This window comes from Lycorma delicatula, chromosome 2 (genome assembly GCF_047948215.1).
Source record: "Lycorma delicatula isolate Av1 chromosome 2, ASM4794821v1, whole genome shotgun sequence".
In the NCBI taxonomy this organism is placed as follows: Eukaryota; Metazoa; Arthropoda; class Insecta; order Hemiptera; family Fulgoridae; genus Lycorma; species Lycorma delicatula.
In genome coordinates this window covers 109,905,804-109,932,891 of record NC_134456.1, presented here as the reverse complement: position 1 = coordinate 109,932,891, position 27,088 = coordinate 109,905,804, and the positions used below count along the sequence as shown (strand labels likewise).

The 27,088-nt window shown below is 30.3% G+C and overlaps 2 protein-coding genes across 8 annotated transcripts in view; one reads left to right on the top strand and one right to left on the bottom strand.

The window, feature by feature from the left end:
* LOC142319107 (uncharacterized) overlaps nt 1-21,856 on the bottom strand; it is a 36,770-nt gene extending 14,914 nt beyond the window's left edge. Inside the window, exons 1-5 of one of the 7 annotated variants that reach the window (XM_075356027.1) lie at nt 21,463-21,856; nt 17,904-17,988; nt 12,467-12,572; nt 10,300-10,620; nt 5,353-5,639 (exon numbers count right to left, since the gene is read on the bottom strand). In XM_075356027.1, the coding sequence (XP_075212142.1) occupies nt 5,353-5,639; nt 10,300-10,620; nt 12,467-12,572; nt 17,904-17,946 (757 nt within the window). In that variant the 5' untranslated portion in view covers nt 17,947-17,988; nt 21,463-21,856. The other 6 variants (XM_075356024.1, XM_075356025.1, XM_075356023.1 and 3 more) reach the window with 6 other exon arrangements.
* Nucleotides 21,857-22,199: 343 nt separating this feature from the next.
* Kap-alpha3 (karyopherin alpha3) overlaps nt 22,200-27,088 on the top strand; it is a 35,327-nt gene continuing 30,438 nt past the window's right edge. The window contains exon 1 of the mRNA XM_075356019.1: nt 22,200-22,494. Coding sequence (XP_075212134.1) covers nt 22,432-22,494 — 63 coding nt within the window. The 5' untranslated portion in view covers nt 22,200-22,431. The remainder of the gene's footprint in view (nt 22,495-27,088) is intronic.

Here is a 27,088-nt window from a genome sequence, read left to right as displayed (position 1 = left end):
GAAATAACAAGTACATCTAATAATTATTGAACTGAGCAAAAGCTTGGTTAAAAATATGGAAGATGTTATTCATAAAAAAAATTTATAAAAGTTGTCATAATATGCGATATTTTTTTAAATATCACATATCATCAAGGAATTTAACAATTAAAATATTAGAATAAGAATAAATTAATTCTCTCTGCAATAACTTATTAAAATATATAAAAAAAACCTTGATATGTTCATTACCACCCCCATATCCTTCCCAATATCCTTGATAAGGTTCATTATCATACAGTTCTCTATCTGCCAGCTCCCTAGCATATATGGAACTCTAATATTCTGTTTAAAATACCCCCTATTCAACCAGCATACATCTAATGTGTATATTTTGTTACAGAAGCATATATATTTTGTTGCAGAAGTATGATTCCTACTTCATTAACCAAGAGTTGGTTAGGATTATTTTTGTTCTGGTACAATGAAATGTGTCAGGCTTTTAGACACAGTTTGGCTAATAAAATTATGTTTTTACTTTTTTTTTGACATTTTTATTGCAAAATGACAGCAAAGCATACATTTTTAAATAACATGTCCACCCATTACTTCTGAACAAAAACATACTTAACAAATATTATTAAAGTAAATAATGATAACAATTTAATATTTAACTCTCTGCAATTATTATACAAACTATACATTTTCATTTGTCATGTATTATTTATTTAATTACACACAATTTACAATTGCTCAACATACTGACATGCATATTACAAGACCATTTTCACTTGTTAAGTGCAATCCAGGACTCAATTTGGAATATCTTTATCACAAAATTTCTATTGTAAATGCAATTTACTAGTCATGGCTGAAAAAGCTGTTCCAAGGAAATCTGCAGATTGTAGTAGTACATCTTCTGAACAAACCATTACCTTTGATGAACAACACTCTCAACTCTCACTTTTCCAGCAATCTCTGCCTGATAGCAAACACGTCCTATCACTTTTTCTAATGACCTTCCTTCTCAACCACCACATTCATTACAATTTTCTAAAGTACATGTAAATACCAACATATAGTACCCTATTCAGTTTTTGTAAGCAAATAACTAGTTCAACGCAATGTTTAAATTTTTAAGTATGGTCCTACTGATAAATGAAATTTCTTGTGAAAAAATATTAAAGAAATTATTTTTAGTTTATAGCTTGTTTATTATTATTATTATTAGTGATCTATGATATCATCTGTAATTTTTTATTTCTATGCAGATTCATTCAAATGTTTTGGATAATAATCATATCTAGCCTGAATGCATAAATTAAGATTCTTTGTATAGAATTAAAAATGAACAACCCATAAATAAACAAAATTTTGCACAGTTAGGAATAATAATTTGCTGTAAAGAGCAAGTATTATAATCTCAGTATAGTCTTGGAAGTATTACACGGAAGAATACTGTGCCAACTCTGTGTATGTAACAGAATCAATTTCATTTAATAACATAAAATTGAAAAAATTCACATTGAATATTTAAAACCTGGCAAAATAAGAAAAGTTTTTAAATATTAGGTGGCACTGTGGATGTCATATTATGAAAAAACAGTGATAAATTTTTTAATTTTTCTACTGCATGTTCTTGACCAATCAATAACCGTTGTACATGGCAGACATCCATTTTCTGATATAAATTTTAATGAAAATGATCTTAACTAAAAAATCATTCTACCAAAAACTTTACTCTGTACACCTCTCCAGTACATGCAAGACATCATGTTACAGTTGATGATAGGATCAATGAAGATCCAACCAGCCTTGTGGCCAAAGATTCACACACATAACACCGTACAACTGATAAAAGTGGATGTTGATGTTGGAAATGAGATACTTATAACTTATAAAAGGTATGTAGATATCTTTATAAAGATATGCTGTCATGAATTCCAAAGGATTTTCCTTTGCATAACTTCAATCTTTAGATTAGTGAACTTTCTACAACAGTTCCAAATCACAGATCAATATTCCAATTCTAGCCTAACAGTGGTTTGGTAAAGATGACAGATTGTGTTTATTCACCTAAAGTAATGACCCATTAAAAGCAATCCAAGATTCCTTTGTATTTTAGATATTATACCATCTATATTGTGTAAACAAAAGTTTGGAGTCAAAAGTAACGCTTACGTCACAAATGGTTTCAACATTACATATTTCTTGGGTAACTTTTATACAATGGTATTTTATTGGTATTGTCTTTCTAATAAGGATCATAAATAGCTGTTTTATCAAGATTCAGAACCATTTTATTATCAACTGGCCATTTATGAATCTTATTTACAACCAGCTGAAGGGCCAAAAAATCACTATACGAGTTCAAACTTTACGTAAGTTACATAACTTACATAACTTTACATAAGTGAATTTTGTGAATATTGATTTTATACCATGTCCAATGTAATTTAATAAATAAAAGTGAATCCAATATTGTGGAACACCAGATGCTGCAACTTGCTAGATTTCACCAGACATTTTCACCTAAAATAACTTGTTAGATAAGTATGAATAGATCCATCTCAGCATAGAATCTCTGGCGCCATGAATTTCCAGCTTATGCAACAGGCTGTCATAATGAACAGTGTCAAAACACTTCCTAAAATTAAAGTAGACAGCATCAACCTGTCTGATTTTCAACCTCCAGTGTGATGAAAGATAACATTTCATTTAGGTTTATAGCTGTAGGACTTTTGGCCACAAAACCATGCTGCAGTTAATCAGTATATTTATTCAACAAAATTGCACAGGTGGCCATGAACAACTCTCTCAAATACTTTTGCAATCACATTTTAAAATGCAGGATTGTAATTTGAGATAACATGAAAATCACCTTTCCTGGGGACAGGTGTAACAAGTGTTTGATTTTTCTCACAATCAGGAAAAACACAAGAAACAAAACTGCTATTACAAATCCATACTAATACAGGCGAGATCAGCTCTGTAATACCTTTTATAATGAAGATGGGATGCCATCATTACATGCCACACATCTCACTCTTAAAGCTTGCAATACACTCTTAAACATTTTCCTTGTAAAATGAAAAGTACCTACTACATCTGTAATGAGATGGTCCTCAATATAATTTATTTATTTATATTTATTAAATATTTATGCCTGTTATACTCAGATTAGTAGAAAGACAGGGATACTTTCCAAATTCCTCACTAAGTTCTTTGGTGTCTGTAATATCTTTATCCTGAATTTTAATTGGACGTACTCTATTAACTTCCTGTGTGAAGGATTTCACATATTTACACAGGTTTGCAGGATTTACAAGCTCTTCCTCTAGCTTTCTGCTTCTCGTATCCCTCCATAGCAGATCCTAAACCTTTTTTCTTAATAGAGCAAACTCATCATAATAAGAGCTAACCTGGTTTTCTTGAAGTTTTGGTGTGCCACTTTCTTACGCTAGAGTTCTCCGGAAAATCAACCACAAAAGGAATTTAACCTACTTCTCCTGAAAGAACATAATCCTATTTCTAGTAGACAGAATTTCACAAAGTGAATAGGCAGTAACATTGATATTTGTGGAATAATTGACTACACTCCAAAATGTCTCTTTTCTAGGATTATAAGACCACCTCCAGGCTAGTCATAAGCTTGCCTAATAGATTTATTATCTACCATCTTCCCTACCTTGACATTTGCTGCAGGGTATCAATCCCATGTCCACACTCACATCAACATTGGATAAAATAATACTTCGATCCAAGATCGAAGTATATCCCCCCTCTGGAATATACATTGGAACAGATGAAAATATATATATTATAGATGGTAAATATATTGGAATAGATGGAAATTACATTGATCAAGTGTGGAGTATCATCCATTACCTAAAAAACGGTCTCCGCCTTTTCCTTGCATAACACTGAATTCAAGGTTTGGGGGAAATATTTCCAATCAACTCCTGACATATTAAAGTCACCTAGGATCACAATTCTACGTTGCTCCCAATCTAATTTGTAAAATTTGATTGAAATACTCTGTCAACTTCAATTCAATTTCAGGATGAGAGTCAGACTTAAATAATTATTAGCAATAAGGAGGTTAATACCATCTTTCATCCACATCTCCTCAACCTAAACACATTCTGTGGTAAGCTCCAAGTCATTCCTCCTAAAAATTAAATTTCCTATCAACTGCAACAAGGGAATCTCCTCCACAAGTTTAACAATTTCAATGCAGTTCCTATCAGCCCTAAAAACCAACCAATGACCAGGAAAGTAGACCTCTGTTAAAGTAGCTTCAAGAAAAGTCATTTCTGTAACAGCAATATCATGTTTTACTGCAGCTGCTGACACAAAAAATTCAACAGCTTTAATGCAGAGGCCTCAATGTTTTGAATATAATGCTAAGTTCAGCACAACTCATTCATTAATCTTAGTTAATACCCTCGTCCGGGGTCTTCTGATTTTTTTGGCATTTTATACAATTAAACTTCTTTTAGAGCTCCAAAAAATGTCCCTGAGTTCTGGCCAGAAGGCAGGGGCAACAGCCTGCTCATAATCTTCCTGTAATATAATAACATGAAAAGAGCTGTATCCATTTCTCGTAGTTCTGATCTTTTATGCAAACAGTTTCTTTAATCTGGTAGCATTTTTTTAGTAACCTTTGTACATCAGAAGCTTCAGTAGTGTCCTCACAAATATTCCTAAGTTTGGGAATCAAATCCAACTTGGAAACCAAATCATCACACTACATTTGGCTTTAAGAGTGTCATATTTTTCAATTTCAATATGGATTACCAGCACCAGTAATGAGTAGATGATCACTCTTCAGTATATGCAAGTAGTCATCACAGATATATTTGTTCACAATGTTAATAATGAAAAAAACATAATCTTTGTCTATAATACCCACTCAAAAAAAAAAATGTCATGCATGGACTACTGCACAGCAAACACTTCTGCTTACTGTCAGAACCCTTAATACATTTCACACACTTGACATTAGGTGGTGGTATCCAATCAGTAAACAAAACACTAAACCTAATTTAAAAAATGTTGGTGTCTGTTACTAAATTTGTTAAAAAACAAAAACAAATATAGAAACTAAAGTCAACCTTTGGCATAAGATAAGTGAGAAAGGAATCGCTTCTCTGACCTGCATCAGATCAGAAAAAGGTTTGACCTCACAATCTACATATTTATTGGGACTAGATGTTAATGGTAAGAAACAACAGGGACAAATTAAATTATATTATATAATAGTGATTAATAGTAATAATAATCAAGTCTCAAATTCTATAATTAAAATAAAAAAGTCTGGCATTATCTCATAATTAAGAAATACCAATTATAAATATATTTTCTACTCACCACTTAAAGGTGTTAAATCAAATCCAAGAAGACCTTGTTGTTGCAGCTTTTTACCAGCTGTTTCAGCAGCTTTAATAGCTTTTTTCAGAGTATGATGTAACTTTTCGTGTTCTGACTCATTTACACTATGAAATGACGGGGAATTTTTCTTTTCTATTTCTTTTGAGCGATATTTTTCATTTGATGTTGATCTTGACCTTCGACTTCTTGAATTTGAATCCTTCTTTGTATATTGATCACGTGATGGTGAATGAGAACATCTACTATAGCTGTCAGCACTTCTGGATCTTTAAACAAGAGGGGAAAACCACACATAACATAAATGGAAGAACCACAATTGTCTTGTTTAAACTACTGATTAACACAGTTTTATTCCCTATGTGATATTTCTATCAGTAGTAATTGTATAATATAAGATATTCATCCACCTTAGAGTTTTCTCACACTTACATTTTATTGTAATAAGACATGTCAGTCAGCGTTTTGTGCAGCTCACAGGTACTTACTAAGAGATCACGTTAGAATAATGCATAACTCAATCATATGAACCTCTGACTATGACACTAAGATGCACACTCTATTCTTTACAGTAACCTAAATAATCATATAGAATTCACTTATAACACACACACTAAACTACATGTAATTTTTCATTGATTTTTAACACTGTGAAAATATATAGAAAGAAAAGATTATAATTTTTAAGTTTAAATTAATGGTGAACATGCTTATATTTTTTTCATTATAACTTGATATATTCTGCTATGTAAAAGTGTTTGCAATTTTTTGGTTATATCAAGAAATGCTATTTATTAGTGAACTAACCAATTCATTGAATATTATAATAATTCAGTAGGTTTGAAACCAATAAACAAGCAGTTCATAATATGTATATGAAACATTTTACTTATATATCTTATTTATATTACTGATTTTTCAAGCACATCACTTCCAAATGTACATAAACATCATTTGTTAATCTATAATATTGTAACAAGACCGGTATAACAGATTTCTGCCAATTAAGAAGAAAGTAGTAGAAAATATAATAATGGGAGGAATACAGAAAGGGGCTAAAAGGAACCCTTTTAGTATAGCTAACAGGTCCGTTTAACAATCGTCCTTTGTAATACTGCCTGTTGACACACCTAAACAGATGTTGTTCCTATGAGAATAGTTACCTAACCCAGAGTAGGAATGCATGGTAAAAGAAATGGGCTCAGTCGACTGTTTTCATACTCAACTGGAGTTTGGTCAAGAGGGTAGGAGTATAAATACTTCAGGGAAGACGAGTTCAAATCTGTTCTAAGTGAGGAGTTATTATGTAAGTTTGAAGCGAGAGTATTCTGCGAAGAGGTCAATGGAGCAGTGAATTTCTAGTGTGTACAAGTTCGATGTGATTAAGGTGACATCACAAACAATTCCAGTACAGTGAAAAAAAAAAAAAGTGCTAAATTTCATTCATAAATTGTTAGAGTAGTTTAACTTGTGAATAGCAAAGGTACTTGCAGTAAAAGAACTTTATACTTGTCTTTTCTAATCTATTGTACTATTGTTGTTAATACAAGACTAGTGGTTAAAAGTGTTAGATTGTTCATGCTAATGTCTTTTGTCAATGGGACTGAATTCTGGTTTGTAAATAAATCTTATTATCATTTTTATTATCGATTTGTCTTATTGTATTTATGTTCTTAAACTAATAAATTGTAATTATATAAACATTTTCAGTTGTCAATCTCTCAATATCCTGATTGATATTGAGAATCAATCTATCAATATCACAAACACGCGACAATATTATTATGTGGAATAATCAAATTTGGGATAAAAATTACTAAATAGAAGAATTTGATTAAACAACTTCTGGCAAAAATCTAGTGTTAGCATAGGTTAGGAAGGCACAATATTACCAATAACAGAAATTTATAAGAGAGAAAATGACAATTTAACATAAATTACGGTTTAGAGAGAATGGCTTTGCCAAAAAAAGGACTGTATCCTGTTGTGAAAAGTAACTTGTGTTAGGCTTGAACACTGTATGGAATATAGTTTTCAGTTATTCTAAATTACCACATTTTATTATGTACATTTATAAATATTATTAAATGTGTTGCAGTTGTTAACGTGGGATTGTGTTTTACAACATGTATTGTGCTACAGTTTAAGCAGTAATATTTGGGCATAACATGCAAATGACAAAAATCTAACTGAAAGTGTTTTGGAGATAGAAATAATATGTTTTGTTACATGTGAAAAAATCCAAGAGGAACACAAAATAATACCACACCACAGAATTATTAACCTAAAGAATTTAATTAAACAAATTCTGTTGCAAAAGCTAGTGTTAATGTGGACTGACATTACTGATCTACAAAGGAATTAATTGTAATAAATAAATGTAAAATAAATTTTACTATAACAAGAAAAATAAGCTGTACAAAATAAATACCTTGGAAATATTGGTAAAACAAATAACCAATAAAAAGCAAGGTATTATGAATATGATCATGTGACATAACCGTAATGGTTGTAAGTGATTTGACATGAGTCAGAAGTCACTCCTGGAAATATCACAGCCATCCAAGAACAACAAGACCCCATCCCAGGCTTACTAGGGAAAATAAGGAGTTAAGTGGTTTCCTCCCTTTGCCTGCTGTACTGATGCATTACAATGTTGCATATCAGCAAACCAAGAACACCAAAATGCAAGAAATAATTGATCTTACTAGGGACACCTTCACTCTATTCATTATATAATAAACACAATAATTTTCACAGAAAGACACCCTGACTGATGTCTTTTGTACATTAGGTGCTTTGTGCAAAGTAATAAGAAAGACAGGAACAGTAGTCTAAACAAATTAAAGTGCCTTTTTGTTTTGAAAAACAATGCCTCTATTCAATAGTTGATTGAATACAAAAATGGTTGATTTAATATGAATAGTAGTGGTTAATTAATCAATGTGCCAAAAAGAATTGTATTTTGATGTGAAAATTTGCTTATATTAGGATTGATTGGCAATTCTCAGGTTTAGTTTTCTGTTTAAAGAAACAGCAGTAAATTTTTGATACATGTACTTATAAATATTATGAAATAGTAATGGTAACAGACGATATGATGTAACAGTTATAGTGCAAATATATACTAGGGTTATTTTTTTTTTCAAGTTCCGATCAGTCGTGAAATAAAAACCTGTGCAAAAATCGGATGAACCTTTATGCATATGGGTTGCACAGCATCTCTAGTATGGCCTTCAATCACGCCGTGTCACTTCATTTAGTTCTGAACACGCAGCTAGCACGTAAACATGTATACAACAATAGCATCGTGTGAAGTGCATGCGGTAATTCGATTTCTTCAGGCTGAGGGGTAAATGCAGCTGAAATTCATCGACAAATAAGTAATGTGTACAGTGAAACTTCAATGAGTGACAGCAAAGTGCGACAATGGTGCAGGAACTTTAAAGCAGGACGTACAGACGCTAATGATGCAGTCAGGGAAGGAAGCGAGTGTTAACCGATGATCTCGTTGAGCTAGTGGATGAGGCAATTCGAGAAAATCGTCTGTTCACAATTTCTGTATTGAGTGATTTGTCTCCTGAAATTTCAAGGTTAGCTCTCTACACCATTGTGAGTGTGAGATTTCAGTATTGCAAACTGTGTGCGAGATGGGTTCCCAAGATGCTGTCCGACCATCAGCATTTATGGTAGCGTTTCTCCAGCGCTACCATAATGAAGAAGAAGATTTTTTTAACAAAACTGTCACAGGGGACGAGACATGGGTCCCCTGAAGAAACAAAAGAACAATCCACAGAGTGGTGCATTCTCATTCTCCCAGTAAACCAAAGAAGTTCAAGCAAACCTACTCCAACAGAAAGTGTATGACTACTGTGTTCTGGGACCAGAATGGAGTTCTCTTGGTGGAATTCATGGAACATGGCAAGAGCATCACTGTAGCCTCATACTGCGTGACTCTTCAACATCTACGAAGGGCAATTCAGAATAAGCAGACAGGAATGTTGTCATCAGGCATTGTCTTTCTCCATGACAATGCTCAGCCGCACACTGTAGTTGTAACAAAGAAGCTCCTGCAGCGTTTTCGTTGGGAAGTGTTTGATCACCCAACATACAGCCCACACTTGGCTCCATCCGATTTTCACCTCTTTGCTCACATGAAACGCTGGCTAGGAGAACAACATTTTGGCACAGACATTGAGCTGCAGACCAGCGTAAAAACAGGGCAGAAAACACAGGTGGCTCCATTCTATGACGAGGGTATTGGAAAGTTGGTACCACGCTACGACAAATGTCTACATCGGAGTGGCGACTATGTAGAGAAATAGCATAACTATGTAAGTAGTTACAAATAAAAAATTTCTTATTTTCACTGTGGTTTTAATTTCGTGACCGATCGGACCTTGAAAAAAATAACCCTTGTATTCCGGCCAATACATGTCAGCACATATAACCAACTAATATGTGTTACAAACTTTGAAATAACATATTTGGAAAATATGAAAGAGCTAAAGTGATTAATTTATTTTAAATAAATTACATAAGTTAAAAAAAAAATGTATCTTTACACCTCTTAGATACATACTTGTGATTGTCTTGTAAATTAAGTTTATTGCCAGATAAATCCAGTACACTGACGATAACATTATTTATTAATGTTATAATGTCTACTATGTTAATGTACAGATCAACTGTTAGTATACTTTGCCATACAAAAATAGTGTATAGTACACAAACAGCTGGAAAGTTGTTGAAACAACCTTATAAATACGTTTTATAAATAGCACCAGTACAGCATCATTGGTAATGAATTAATGACAATCTGAAAAATCATGCAGATATAAAATGGAAATTTTTATACGCTACGTTTTTATCATAATCTCAACAACAAAAATTGTTTTTTACACAGCAGAGAATATCATATCAATATACCTGTTACGACTGTTTTTCTCTCTTGTGGACCATGATCTTGATCGTGACCTAGAATGCTTATTTGAAAATGACCTCGATCTTCTTCGATTACGAGAATATGATGGTGAACGAGACCTTCTTCGAGAATAAGAAGATGAATGTGACCTCCTTGAATTACTATACGATACTGAACGTGAACGCCTTTTTAAATATGAAGGCGATCTTGATCTCTTACGTGAACGGGATCTACGATACCGATCTCTAGAATGAGATCTTTCTCTTGATGATCTTAAACTACGAAGCCTATCAGGAGAGACACGTCTACTGCTAATCTGATAGCTTCTGAAAAATTGATTAATTTACAGATAAATGATCACATCAATAAGTTAAATATAACAAATTTAATTTTACTATTACTAGAAAAGCCCCATAAACTTTTATTCACATAAAAAACTCACTTTTTAAACTAATATACAATTTTATATTTAAAAAATGAAGCATAGATAAGGTGCAAAATTTAAAACATAAAATAAATAATAATATAGTTGCAGTAACATATGTATAAAAGTAATGCTAGGAATTTTATTTTTTATTTTAAATACAATCCAGACTTTTAAATATTTATTAATTATTAGGAATAATAATATAGATAATAATATAGAAATACAAGGGAGGTTTGAAAAGAAGTTGGCCCCATCAGTGTGTATTAAGGGGATTTTCAGTTAGTAGCATCTTTTGGAAAAATGCACACAAAAGTTTGACCTAATCAGTTAATTTCTCTTTGTTTTGTGTCCACTTGAATTGAGGAAGTAGAGTGATTTCTAAAAAATTGATGAAGAGTTTCATATCTTGATTAAACATTATTTTATGAAAAGAAATTTGCCTCAGAAGACTGAAAAACTTTATAAATATTTGGTCAATCTGCACCTTCAATTAGGACAGTTTAACTAGTTTTAAACTTTTCAAAGTGGCCATATGAACAAAAGTGATGCCAAACATTCCGGATGCTTTATTAGGATCACTACTCCAGAAATGATTGATAAAATTCATGATAAGGTGTTGGATGATAGAAGAGTGAAGGTGCGCTGTCAGCATCCTGAGTGAACAGGTGCATAATATTTTGCATCAATGATGAAAAGCTATATACAAGATAAGTGTCGAGATCACTCAGAACTGACCAAATACGAAATCATGTGAGGTATTCCATGAGCGATTTGCAGCTGTTTCAGGAAATCCACAGGATTTTAGGCATCATTTCATCACTGAAGATGAAACAAGAATATACCAGTACTTGCCAGAGAACAAAAAACAAAATGGAAATGGAAAATGAATAACTGCCTAGCAGGAAGGAGATTTATTCAAATTAAGTGATTGTAGGAAACAAATGCCTATTTTGCAGATTTTTAACAATCCTATTATTTGGAAGGGTTCAAACAACTGTAACAACACTGGATGTATCAGCTTAGAAGGAGATTATGTTGAGAAATAAAAAAGGCTTAGTAAAGTTTTTATTTTTGCTTGGACTTTCCAAACCAACCTTGTAAAATTTCAAAGTTTATTATATGCATCTTTAAGAAGTAAAAGAAATTAAAGTAAAGAAAGGGTAAAATCATCACAATTTCCATGTGATGGAAATTGTGATGATTTCCATCACAATGGAAATCATCATTTGCCATTACTACCATCATCATTATTTGCCATTACTACATTGTTTGAAACCCTCATAATCCTAATCCTTTCCTTATATCTACCTCTTTTTTCCTATATCAGTACCAACGAGTTTTCCATCAGCTACTTCACTGCCCCCATTTTTGGAATCAGGTATGAACTATCTGGTACCTGGGAGCAGTTTGCTTCTTTAATGATAAAGAAACTCCATGGAAGTAGGGTTTTCATACTACTCTGTTTTCTAAATGTAGTGACAAAAAAATCCTGTTAATAGTTGAGATGCCTTCTGACAAAATTAGGTAAAACCAAACCTTATAACAATCGGTGAAGAACAAAATAACAAAGCTCAAAGCCATATTTAATGAAGTCATAAACCAAAACTAAATTAACCTGGGTGCATTTTTTCTTTGGATATGTATCCAAGGTATTGTAGTATTTAGTGAAGGCTATACTCAATACATTAACTTTTTCAGTTTTTATATATAAATAATAATCCTAAAACACAAATATCAATAATTACCCACTTTGATTTGTATTTATCTCTACTACGAGATCTACGTGTCTTCCTTTTGATTTTTTTAGACCTTCTACTATATCGACTACCTGATGATGAACTACTGCTTGATCTGTTAAAAAAAATTAATTAATTAGATTAACATATACTAATTATACAACTTAACTTTAAAAAAGTCTTATATCTTAGAGTCTAATTTTATGAAATTAAACGTTTTAATCAGTTCAAATATTAATTATAAAATGTAATAAATACCAGCAACATCAGATAATAAAAAAGGCAAAACAAGTCAGTAACACCATGTTTTAATGTATAAAAGAGATAAGAATAAATAAAATCAAAATGGAAAGAAATATGAATTATAATATGAAGTGAAATACTGGCACTTAATGTTTTTTTCATTCTCTTTGACAAGAGTTAGATTTGAGTTAAGCACTTTTTAAGACTCATCTTTTATGATGATCACTGAAATGTAATGTCAATGTATAATAAAATATAAATAACATTCTATTGTTTGTTTACATTATATGCCTTTTTTCTTATTATTTTAAGATTTTAGACTCATAATTTCATTAAAATAAAAAGAAAAGAAAACTGTTAAATTAATAAAAATCAGGTAAATATCATTAATCAAAACCAACTTACTGCTCAAGAAGCAGTAAAACAAAATGCTTGTTTCTTTCATCTTTTTGTAAAAAATAATTCACTTTTAAAATAATCAAATCTTGAAATACAATACAACTGAAATTTCTTAAATATATTATGACATGTTCATCATTTTTCATTATGAGCAGTTTTATTATCAGTAATGCTGTTACATGAGAATCTAGTAACCATATCACTGGCAACTCTAAAGAACCTACCTATATGCAAGAACAAATTTATAAAAATTGTAAAATATATATAACCTTGTGACAGACATACATATTCTACAATCTTCTTTTTATTCTTTCTGATTTTCTACACTAGTGTAATTCTAAACAATTATCTGCTAGAGGCAGAAAACCCTAATAAATCTCTCAATTATTAAACAAGTAGTCAGCCTCACACTGTCTGGAAAACTAGTAAATGAGTATAGAACAAGATGTCAAATTCCATACCTTTTAGAACCTTCTCCAGGTATGGGAATAAAATATTGTTTAAATAACAACAATACTGTAATCACTGTTTCAACTGCATCGAGACTTATCAAAGATTTTTTTTTTACCACATTCAGAATTATAAAGAAAATGTCTCTTCATACAACAGGATATGTGTTAGTGTTTACACAATTAAGTTATTTTTCCAATCCAATCATACTCTAAATTATGAGGATATGTTTTCGTAGCATCTCTACACATATCAGGGTGGATGTGGTTGATAAACGTGTGATTGGGTATGCCACTGTTGACATTACTCTGTAGTATATGTAATGTATATTATGTTCATACTAACACACATAAAAAGATTTGCATTCATCACTGGACCCCTAGAAAATTATTCCATGACCCCTTTATGGGTATCTTGAATTCTTATACATCTGAAAACAAATTTGAAATATGGTGTTCCACAGGCTCAGTTTAAGACCATTGCATCTCTCTTTTTATATTTTCTTCCATATAACTTTTCAACTGATTTTACTACTACTACCACCCTTATGACACTAATGTTTTGTTTTAAAAAAAATTCCATCATAAGCAAAGGCAGCAAAAAATTAAGTAATTTGTTCAATTTAAGTAAACTTTAATCTTTTAATTTTAAATAAATCTGTAGTTTACATCTAATCTTCAGAATGCAATGAAATTAAAGTAAATCTATGTAATTCTTTGCTGTTCATTAATCAACATTTTGAGAGGGGCTCTCGTGTACAATTAAATAATAAACTCGGCTCTGCAAAATATAGCATTCACAATAGGGCTGAAATTGATTTCAGGATGTAGAAAACAGGTAAACTACAGTTATTTCATGCCAATTGGTAGATGCAGCAATGAATTTTGGAGGATTTCAAAAAATTCCCTAGAAATAAAGAATGTTAGCAGTCAGGTCTATATTACATTCAAAACTGATATAAAGTTGTACATTTCATTTTAAACATCTCCCATCAATACAAAATAATAAGCTTGATATTTTGAACAGATTACATTTATAGTGCATAATGAAGTATGAGGTGTGGTTCAAAAGTAAGGACTGATTGGTAACAAAATGAGAACAATTCAAAAAATGAAAAATTTACTAACGGTTTCAAATAATTACATATTTACTTTATTTTTTTACATAACCACCATTTAATCTCAAATCGTGAAATAAGCTTCTTCAAACCCACTGCATAAAATCCTGCTGCCTGGGATTGCAGTCACTTTTGCAAAGAGATTTTTATCTTTTAAATAACAAATCTCAAATTGTTGAAATGCAAGCCAGTTTTTGAGATGTTAGTTTCTGGGTTTGAGATCAGGATTGTAAATGGGATGATAAAAAAATCTCCCATCTGAATTTTTGAACTGTTTCTGTTGTGCACGCAGCTGTGTATTGTTCTACAATACGTGTCATGCAGAACAATTCCTGATCTCAGCATTCTCCACTGTTGATTTTTAATGGCATGATAGTTTAGAAAGTGTTTCACAACAAACTTGTGATGTGATGGGACTTCAACAGCATTATGTCCTCTTGCATTTAGAAATCTAATCACTGATCAGATTTTGCAACCGCTGGGATTTGTTATTATCGCATTAATTTTAACATGCTGTCGCACAAAGGCAAACAATATAACAAGCAGTGTGGCAATTACATGCTCAACAGGCCACTTAAAGTTATTGTGCTCTTTGGCCCTTTTGACTGCACCACATACATAATCACTGAGGAATGATGATAGATTTCAATGTTTCCAACACAGAACTACCACAAGTGAACAACATTTGTGTTATTTAAGAGATAAAAGTTTTACACAACTGTAGGTGAATCACTTACAGATAAATCCACTGGCTTTAGAAAAGTGTTCAGAGGAAATTAAAAAGAAAAAAACATGGAGTAGAATTTATTGATGATGAAGATAAATTTCTACAATTGAAAATGAGATGATTGTGTAAAATTTACAACAAATTTTATTATGAAAAGTTTATATTATTTGTATGCTTAAAAACCTAGTAATTCTGACAACAGTGGAAATCTCTCATTTTGTACTGAATTTAAGAAATTGAACTCAATTAATAAATAAAGTAAAATTAAACTAATTAAAAATGGAATTATCAATCAGAAGTGACTAAAATGTTTTACCAGTGGTAAAAAAAATCTTACTGTATTAGAAAGATTTTAAGCATTGAACCACCAGACATTACAGACTGATTACTGTCTAGGAGGTAGTCCCACTAAATCTACATGGATTTTAAAATTATTTTTTGTATTTTTTAAACTATTTTGTGAATAGGTGTCTGAGAAACAGTAAAACATAAAATTTATCAAATTAATTAAAAATTTAAATAAATTAAATTATTAATAATTTCAGTACTATTAATAATAGTTTAAATTAATTTAAAAAATGTATCAAATTGAATAATAGTAGAATGATAAGAGATAAAGATAGGTTAAAGTAGGAATAAAATGCTTTACTATTTCCTTCTATTTATCCCATGCAATAATCTCCACCTTCCAATCCATCACATCATACTTCCCTTGTTTTCTAGATCCTCAATATCATTGTATTCTTCTTCCATCCACCCTTCTCTAAGTTTTTGTTTCCCTCTTTAACTCATTGTTTAATTTATGGATGTTCTTTCCTTTTCTCTTGTTTTATTCTTATATTGTTTTCTTTCTTTATTTTTTAAGTATTTCAGATTGTTATCCATGGTTTCTTGGTTCTATTTCCCAGATAACAACCTACTTCTTGCTCTACTGTTCTTACTATGTCATGTTTATTCTTATGCAAGTCTCCTTCACTGTTCTCATTCTGATTTTTGTGGGACTGAATCCTGAAGGGTTCTTTATTCAGTAAAACAGAATTGGAGAGTATTTTTATTATTATTTGACCAGATTGAAGACTAAAAGGTTTGTTAATCTGGTATCACTCATGACACAGTTTGTTTTCTAGACAAGTCAGTTTTAAAAACCAGCTGTAAACTGTACAAAGTAAATTGCTGTTGAATGATATGGAAAAGTCAGCTGACTTTTTTAATATTTAAAAATGTCAGAGCCTGTAACGGCAGATGACAATGCTTCAGAGCTACTGATGTACAGTTTTTGGATTACTAGTACATAACTAAGTTATTATAGGCTTGCCATTCTGTCAGTAAACTTCTTACTAAGCCCATTGCCAACCCACACGTAACACCAGATATGAGCTGCAGTTTCAACAATATCTCAGTTATAGATGATAAGATTACAGCATTTTCCAACCTTGAGGAGCCTTGCATTTGGAAAAATCTTTTTTTAAGACATAATGGTACTTGATAACCTGCAGGCATTTTTTTGAAAAATTCTGGTATTTAAATCACCTACTTACAGCTTTGAATGAGGTGTTAAATCAAGTTTTATATATGGTGTCCATTATCTGTTGGCTAACAGCTCAGAAAGTTGATGCTATGAATAACAAGCCCAAAAAAACCTGTTTCATTACAAAAGCTATGCATAAAATAATGAATATTTGTAACAGCGCTTACTACCAAAAATGAAAAATCAGTTACTCTGCTGTGAAATCAGCTCGGCCTGAGCTAAGTTTCAATACACTGTTACTGTTTTCCTGAGTATTTTTTATATGTTAACTGTAGAAAATACTGGCAAATATGAAATTAAAAGATCTAGTTTTATGGCCTACTATTAAGAGGTACTTTTTTATTTATTAATAATTACTGCCAGCTCTCAGCTGCGGCAACTCAGGCAATGTCTTATAAATTCTGCTGGATAGTACTCCAAGAATCACAGCCAACCCTTATCTAGTTCTCAGTGATTCCTATTCATTTCTTTAACTAAAAGAATTTCTCTAAGCACCAATCACTTTGAAAGTTATGAATAATAATGGGATAAAAAAATATTAAATACTTGACAAAACTACAAGCAGATATCTATGATGAAAAAGAAACACTAAGGACACAATTTAAGTGTTTTAATTTACACAGGAACTACGTAGAACATAGAAAATTTAACTGCAAGTACAAAATAAATATTTTAAAAATTATTTAATTAAAATTTATTGTAGTTAAGAATTCTTTACTTTTTTAATAGCCCTCACATATCTGCAGCACATTCAAAATCACATCAAAACATAATTAAATAAGTACTATTAGGTTAAACAAAACATACTGGATCTGAACTATCCACAGACTACCTATTTCTCCTCAAATTTTATCTTATCTCAGGAAATAATGTGAATTATATTTTAAATGTTAACCAGACCTCAATAAATCTACTTCTGAATAATAATATAACATGAACATAAAAAACTAACAAAATACTTTTTCGTATTTTCAAGACTTACCTTCCTCTACCAATGGACCGTTTTTTTCTGTTGCCACCTTCATACGAGTCAGAATCGCTTGAATACTTACTCATTGTTATCCAAACTTTATATACAAAAAAAAAAATAAACACAGAATAAATATATATATATATATATATATATATATTTACATAAACCATAAAAGTATATCTAGAAAAAATTACCAGAATCATGAAACATTACATTTTAACAATATTGAAAAACTTGCATAAAACTAATCGATTTTATGCAGTGTTTTTAGGATAGATCAATAAAACAAAATGTATCACAGCAAGAAAATTATATCAGCTAATAATCTCACCAACATAATAATATATAATATAATTTGCCACAGCATATCAGCTAGGCAAATAAATTTACACAAATCACTTCATCAATCTAATAGACATATTGTCTATTTGCATATGGAACATTATCATTTCTCAAACTGAGTAACATTTCTGTTCTCAATTTGCAAATTTTATTTCATTTTATAATTTGAAAATTTTCTATTAGATTCCTACAAGCTGTCTGAAACTACTGAAATCAATTTTAATGAAAATATGGGGTGTTATTACCTTACACAATCAGATTAGACCAGCATTTCTTAACTTGGGGTCGTGAAATTAGCCTCCAACTTAAAACATAAACAATAATGAAAATATTTTATGAGAAAAAAATCATTTATTATAAACATTTTACTAACATTTATAATTGCACATGTAAAGAAAATAAATTAATGAGATGGTTGTGTTTGTTTTTCATTAAAGGTTTTTTCCAAACATGGATCTAACTTAGAAACAGACAAAAGAATGTTTTCAAGTGATAAAGGATGATTCCTACAATTAATTTTTAGCACAACCATAGACAAAAACCGCTTTTCACAAAGGTAAGACATTGTGAAAGGAATTAATATTTTTAATGGTTCTGTAACTAAATTTTTGTATTCACTATGAGGAGCAAGCCCAATATTCAGATATGAATTGTAACTTTTATCTGCATACAATTCGATGAGCTGGTAATGAATCTCAACTGGTAACTTAGTAGCTGCAACAACATTTTCACTAAATGGATTCAGTACTCATCTCTTCAAGAAAACATTTTTATCTTCCGGGAAATAATCTGCCAATTGTATTTTTAGCTTAAACAAATGAAGCTTCATGCTATCCAAACTGTAGTGAATAATAATGTCTTCTTCATCATCACCCAAATTTTTCTAAATACAATCGGAAGCGAGTGTAAACATATCAAAATTTTTGCTTTGAAGGTGAATAATCCAGATATCAAGCTTCTTAATGCAGGCGTGAACTTTGTCATTAGTAAAATGTTTTTATCACATCCTTGTAAATTCACATTCAAGTCATTTAAATGTGAAAATACATCAGCTAAGTAACCCAACAGCAACATATACTCATTCTGTAAAACCATTCAGAACAGTATCTGTTTATCCTGGCATAATATTATTAATTCATCTAAGAATTCCAATAACCAGAATAGTATTTTCTCTTGCAACTATCTGACTTCTGTATAGAAAAGAAGGCAATATTTCTTTTCGCATAATTCATTGCATAGTTTAGCAAACAGCCTATTCTTTAATGGTCAACTTTTAATAAAATTAACATTTTTACATCTTCACAAAGAATTTGTTTAAAATTTTCAGGCACATTTTTTGTGGTTGTGGTTTTATGAACCAGATGTTTAGTTTCCAAGTGTCAAATTAATTTTAATGGCTACATACTTTCATCAGAGAAGACTTGAAAGCAAATAACACACTATGGCTTTCCATCCAATAAAGTAAAATCATAATTTAAATAACTGTCATTATACAATCTTGTCTTTTTACAAATTGATTCACTGGATGTAGATGGCTCACTTCATTTTTTCACAAATTTATAAATTTTGCGTAAGAATCTAATTAAAAAAACAGTTGCACCTGCACTGTTTGACTGTACACTAAAAACAAAAACCTCAATTATGATTTTCAATGAAATTATGCTTTTAAAAACTTATTTTAAAGTTTAAAGACACTAGATGCGTGCTTTGCATTTGAAACTAAACTGACATTCTGTAATCCCTTATGTCTCTTTACTTACTGCTGACAGCACATGTTCAAATATAAAACCAATATTTTGCAAGCAGACCAAATTGGAAAGAACACACACACACACAAGTTGGAATCTGTAAATTACTGTTTGTACACTTCATACATCCATGTTCTTACCTGTTTCTATAAATGCAAGTAAATATTTTTGGATAGGTTTTATTGGGGTATTGTGAAATATTCATTATGTATTTTTTTTTACTTTTTGGAGGCTGTGGAGTAAAAAGGAGAATCACTGGACTACAATTTACAGAATAATTTTTTCGATGAGTTCCATTTTAATGGCAAAGTTTTAAAACATTTTCCTGTTTATGACAAACTATTAAAAAAGGAAAATAATGAGAACCACACAATCTATAAAATGGGTTCTCTAAAACATTGTTTTAAATTTTTATGACTATAAATTAACTTTTCATGTTGAAAGATTCATTTTAATGTTATTTTATTCACTTAAATGTTGTCACACAAAAAGTAAGTTATTTTAAAGCACAACATCCTTACAAAACAAAATGTATAAATTGAAACCTCCAAAGTGATTTGATCCTACACAATTACTATTACTTATTATATTATTAAAATTAGAACAATATTCCATTGCAAAGGAAAGGAACAATATTGTTAATAACATACTCTTGTTTTCACTACAAACTCCTAAATTAGTTGAAAAATTTATACATTGTAGTGTCACACAATATTATTATGAATTTTAAAAACCACATCAGTTAAATATTACAGCTTGGCAAATTATGATAGTTCTCTATTAAAGTAAAATTATTAACATATTAAAAATTTTACTTTTCAGATGCAGCTGTATTCTTAGGAGATTAACATTTTTCTAGAAGATAAATGCTTTAATAAATCAGTAAAAATCTATAACTACAAAACTAGATAACAAACGATCTCAACAATAAAAAATATAACCAAAAACATAGAAAAATAAAAAAATACATTAACATTCAATTGTCATTAACATTTCCCATATTAGCTATTTTGTATAATCACATAAGCAGCAGCGTACATTATAACGACACTGTTCAGAGATTAAAGGTCGTTATTGCTTTTCAGCAAGGCAAAGTAATTATAATTTGACACTATAGCAAACTGCAATATTAATGGACTGAAACTGTTATAATAAATAAAAATTCATATTTGCTAACGTACTAGTAAGTACATTTTTACACCAGGTTATATTAACCTCCTATTTTACTTAATTATTTTCTTCATAAATAAAATGAAAAACCTTCATAAGTTATCTGCTTACCGATGTTCGAATCACCCAAACCCAGATTATCCCAATAATGTATAGGTTAGTACTTTTTTTCTGAGTAAAGAAATTTAATAATTAGGCATGTTAACATGTCACAGAACATAGCCGAAATCATCATTAATATTTGCCATCTAAGATAAAATAGTTTTAATTCAACAGAAAAAATCTATATACACTAATATTTTTCTTACACAAATGGCCAAATATCGACGTAGGTAAACATAACCTTCTACATGATATTACAAAAAAAAAACACACTAAAAATAAGTTCTAAAGTACTATATGAAGTCAACAAACCAGAACAAACAAGCGCTTCTTTCTAAATCAGAATTATCACAAATAAATTAAAAGTTTATCCTCTTGGCAATGTGTTTTAGGCTCCACCAATCCTAAACAAGTTAATATACTAATTTCTTTCCCACCATTAACGCGCTAATCACATGTTAGGGTCAATGTCATTTTTCTAGGACTTCCTTTTTTTCAGGATGAATTAAAAAAATAATTACAATTACAGGCTTGTAACAGTGAAAATCTGAAATTCCGTAACGTCTAATTTCAAAAAAGAAAAAAAAAGAAAGGCACACAACTACAACAGTGCAACTGATTGCAAGTTGACATTGTGCAATAATGACGTCTAAACATGCGATACAGTTCGGTTTTCGATATTTTGAATTCACTGCGATCTAAACAAATTTCGATAAAACTGAATTTTTAGAAACATTTTGTTTGATCTCTTCCGCATTAGGACTCAGAAAAAATTCATGTGTTTTATTTACTTATATTATTATACTTTTGTCTTTTGCTGAAAACCAGGAAATTTAACAAAAATAGAAAAATTTTAAATTATTTTATGTAATAATACGACAATGCCTACAATATTTTTAAAAGTTACATTTTAGCCTATTTGTTACCTTGACGATCATGACGTCACTCTCCTTGTGTCTGTTTTTGTGGAATCTGCGTGAAACGTGATTCGATGTATTCGTCTTCCCAAGTATTTGATGAATATTTTTAAGTTAAAATGTTATCAGTGTTTTAGTTTGAAATTTATACTTCTTGGATTGATTTTTGGCAGTTCAAAGATTACGGTTCTGGAAGAAGTATCGTTTTGTCACCGGCTATAGACTCTTCAAGAAGACTTTTTATCCGTTGATCTAAGAATGGCGTCTGATCAAATAAAAAGTAGAATGCAAGTGTTTAAAAATAAAGGAAAGGATCAAGATGTAGGTTATACTTTAAATAATTATATATGAATGCTTTTCATTTTATTAACGTTTTATAAGAGTGTGAATAACTACACAAATTCGTGGTTCAGGTTTACGTAGACGTAGTACTTTGATTTGAAAATAGGTGTATTTATATATTTGTGCGTTTAATTTCCTAAGTTTACAATATTGTGATAATTAATTAGTCAGTGTGAGAATTACAAAAATAATGTAATAACTTGCACTTAAAATTAGTGGTTTTACTAATCGAGTAGGAAATGCATCAGTGGCAGAGTTTTGTTTAACGTTGTGTAAGGTTCAATGTGCATTTTTGTAGTGTAGATGTCATTTAATTAAGAGGATTGCCTGAAATTAATTTGCATATTTATTTATCATTTATATGTTAGATTGCTTTTTTAAAACTGTGTTATAACCTTTACTTTTGCTTGTAGTGAAAAATATGCTCTTTTAGAATATGTGGCTCTTTTGAACTTGGCAGTGATGACTAAGTTCATTCCAGGTTATGGTTGTAGGTTACAGTAATGCATGTAAATTTTACATATTCAAAAGAGTAAATGGAATATTTTATAAATAAAAAAAGAATCAGATATTTCTCTTGTCTGATTTTTAATGTGAATAGGTGTTTCTTGTAGTCTTCACTATTATATAACTGCGGTACTTTTATAGTGACATTTCCATTCCTTTGATGGCTAATTCTCATACTGAAAGGAAAGCACGCTCTTATTAATTATATTCTGCAATGTTGTAACCGAAACAATTTGACATCATTAATTCAATGATTACAGTCAAATTACTTTCTCCACTGTTAAAACAGTTAGCCACTTTCTAAAGTATGATTAAAAATTTCATGATCATGTATTGAGAGTCATTTTTTAAATATTTACTTAAATGATTCCTGTAATTATTTAACCACTACTCTGCAATAAAAATTATACTCTTCCATTTTTCAAGAATACATACAATTTGAAACTTAAAATTAAACCCACAGCTAAGTATTGGTGGTCTGCAAAGTGCAATTCAGTCATTTTAAATTTTAGAAAATTTATAAGCATTGAATTTGACAGAGATTTCTTTAATTTTCTTTTAATGAGAAATTTTGCAAAACCATTCAGCAAACCAAAATTTCACAGGATGATTCTAATTTAATTTATTTCAGTTCATCTGAGAAAAACACCCCTCTTTACTTATAACATAAAAATGAAGTACAAATAACTTTTAATTAAAAAATTGTGATAAATATTTCCCTAAAAAAAATTTAAAAAAGGATGTTACCGCCTTATTAAAATTTCATGTGAAACTGAAAAAAATATTACTTCAATGTATTTCTTCATTACCCAATAAGCTGTCGTCTGTTAACTATTGTCATAGTTTCCTAAATTTATCAATATCTTCAATAAAATTTTCAAACTGTCTGCTTTTTAACAATTTTTTGTTAAATATTTGTATCTACTCAATTAACACCTCATCATTTAACTTAAATGTATTATTGTTCCTAATATTACCTTTGATTTGTGCCCATATCAATTCTACTGGGTTAAAATTGTTCAATGGTATGCAGGAAGATACTCATACATAATGAATTCATATTTATTTTTGCTGCAAGATTTCATGAGACAAGATTTTAGCTAAATGTATTCTTTAGACTTATTTGTACTTGTTAATTACACCATCCGGGCAATAGACTTTGTCATGTGTAAATTCATTATAATAGTGTTTTCTATTTTTATTGTTAATTTTATTTTGTGAAAAGAATTTGATTTATCCTATTGTAAAATTTACTTTGTGTTGTTTTACACTGTACATATTTATTCTTTAAAAAGAGGATTTTAAAAGAAGCTCTGTTGCCTTTGTTGGTTTTTTATAATGTTGAATATTCTGAAACTTAGAAAATGTGGCATGTAAAAAACCTGTACTCATGAATGATCTACTGTGACTGAAATGAAGCTAATTTTTTTTACATAGATTTTTAAAAATCTATATGGAGATCCAGTGCTCTTATAATGTAATTATGATGCTTTGTCATCCACATGTTCCTTTATTAAAGAATATGTTGTTTAAGAAACAAAAGAAATTTTGATTTATTGCAGTTGTCATTATTACTGGGTTTAAAGCAATTGATTTCATAAAAATTGATTTGTAGAAAATAACTTTGTATGTTCTCATTATAAATAATCCCTCCTTTAACTATTAACCATTTTTATTTGTGTTCTATAAAATTTGTGTATTCAGTAAGATATATCAGTTAAAGTTACTCAGCCATTCATGATATTATAGCCTAATGATTTTACTTTCATTTCATGTATTTTACTGTTGGCCTAAATTTCATGTGTTGCTGAACATAGCAACACTTGCTATGTTTCTATAGTAGATAAGTTTTGTTATGTTAAGATAGGAAAAATTATCACCACACCAAAAGATATATAGTAACCAAATAATTAAACTATGAATCATAACAGAGTTAAATATATTAAGATAATATTTGTCAATTAAAAACAAAAATGTTTACTCCTTGTTAAATTGTAATTAATTTTAATCTCCTGAAATCTCTTGAAAGGTTCATCTCAATGAGTAAATTAAAAAATACTTGTAAAAAACCATTGTTTTAAGTTTTTATTACACAAATTGAAAATATTGTTTGCCTTAATTTTGTAGCTTGACATTTTACACAAAAATGCACCCTCAACTAGTAAAAAGAACAAGGATAGAACTATTTTACTCTGTTCAAGGTGAAAAGGAAAACCCATTTTTTAAAAATGTTTTTGTCCATGGAATTTTTTTTTTAAGTAAAAAACTGAAGAGTTTTTCTTTTTTAGAGTGAATTTTGGTGAATAAATGCCAAAATTCACCATTTTAAGACCACTAGTACAGGTGAAGATATAATATTCAACTAAGATTTCAGTTTTTTTAATTTTCGTCCTTGTTTAAAATAAGTTCATTCCATAAGTTTGTTAAAAAAAGGTTCTGCTGTGTATGCTTAAGAACAAACTGAAATAATGGAATGTTATTATGTGGACAATTTGAGGTAATTGTCTTTGATTGGAAGTTTAGCATAAAACAAGGACATGACAGTAGAAAGCATTATAGTGATTTACAGACATAATTTAATTATGTTGTTGCATACAGATAGCCATGTACCTACCTACAAAAACTGTAAAACTGCAAAATGTTCTAATATATCACTGAAATGTATACCTCAGGGGCAGCCAGCCGGTAACCGCCTAGAAAACATTGTCTCAACTGGCCCTAAGAGACACGGCGGCGACTAACCACCCACTCTGTATCTCATATCTCATCCATCCTTTGGACCTCCCAATGGTGTTCTTCCTGGATCACGGAAACAACACGACCTCCTTTTCTGGATGCCGTGATGCCTCTCCCCAGGAAGGCTACCCTTCCTGTCCCTACACCTAGTGGGGGTCTGAGTATGCACCCCATGCATACCCCCCTGACCCTCACACGCCCGCCTGCCTCTCAACCCAGTCACTCTCGCATGTGAGCGGGCCTAGACATCCTCAGCTGAAAGGCTACCTCCCTGGTGCTGCACAGTTCTGTGCTTCAACCCCCTAGAGCCCTTTTTTTGATAAATCGGATAACCCTACCAAAATAAAAGTATAGCCCATTCTATAAATTTCATTTATAGAAACTGTGTAGCTAACTATTGCAAAATGTGATTGTTAAATGTTCAAAAATTATTTTTTTAAAAAAATGCTGTCTAGATTTTAGTATTGCTGGTCACTTATTAATAGATTTAGCTGGGTAAATTTATGCCTGAAAGTTAATTAAATGTAGTGGTAAAAGAATAATTCTCATTGGCCTGTTTGTTCATGATTTTTCAGTAAACTTTTAATGCCAACATAAAGAATGCTGTTTTAAATATAAAGATTGTTTGCTTCATTATGTTTAACATGTCACTTCTAAAGTATTTTTTGTGCAGAAAAATTAAATTAGAACACAGTTAAACTTCTGTATTTTGATACTTTTATATAATTCAAATATATATAAGTTAATATTCATTTCTTTTTTCAAGCTTAATATAGTAATGTAACTTTATACTGTCATCTTACACCATTAATGTTCCAAATGATATATGTTGATTGTCTATGTTTTTGAATTATATCTTAGCGTACTTTTACCATGTATCTATTAGAGCTCTGACAAATTATCAACATGAATTATCACAAATTGAAACAGTATACATTTTTTTTTTATAAAATTTTATTTGCGGGAAACCACAGTTCTTATAACCATTCATCATTGCTGATCACATTATCCTGTGATTTTTCTGCAAGTGGAAGAGTATATTATTGGTCCTACCCAACAATGGTGTAGCATTCCCTTTATAGTCTTTAAAAATACATCATAATTTTCAACTGTTTGAGATTAAAATAATCGTTATTTTTTTTGTTAAACTCAAGTTATATGCCCAGCAAACATTAGTTAGATAGCATAGTTAGATAACATCTGACATTAGTTGTCTAGTAACAATTCATAGTTTTTTAGTCAGCAGTATGTCATTACCAAGTTTTATTACTGTAATTTAAGCTTAATTAGCTATTACTGTTAATTCACTACCATTCTAAATTTCACTATT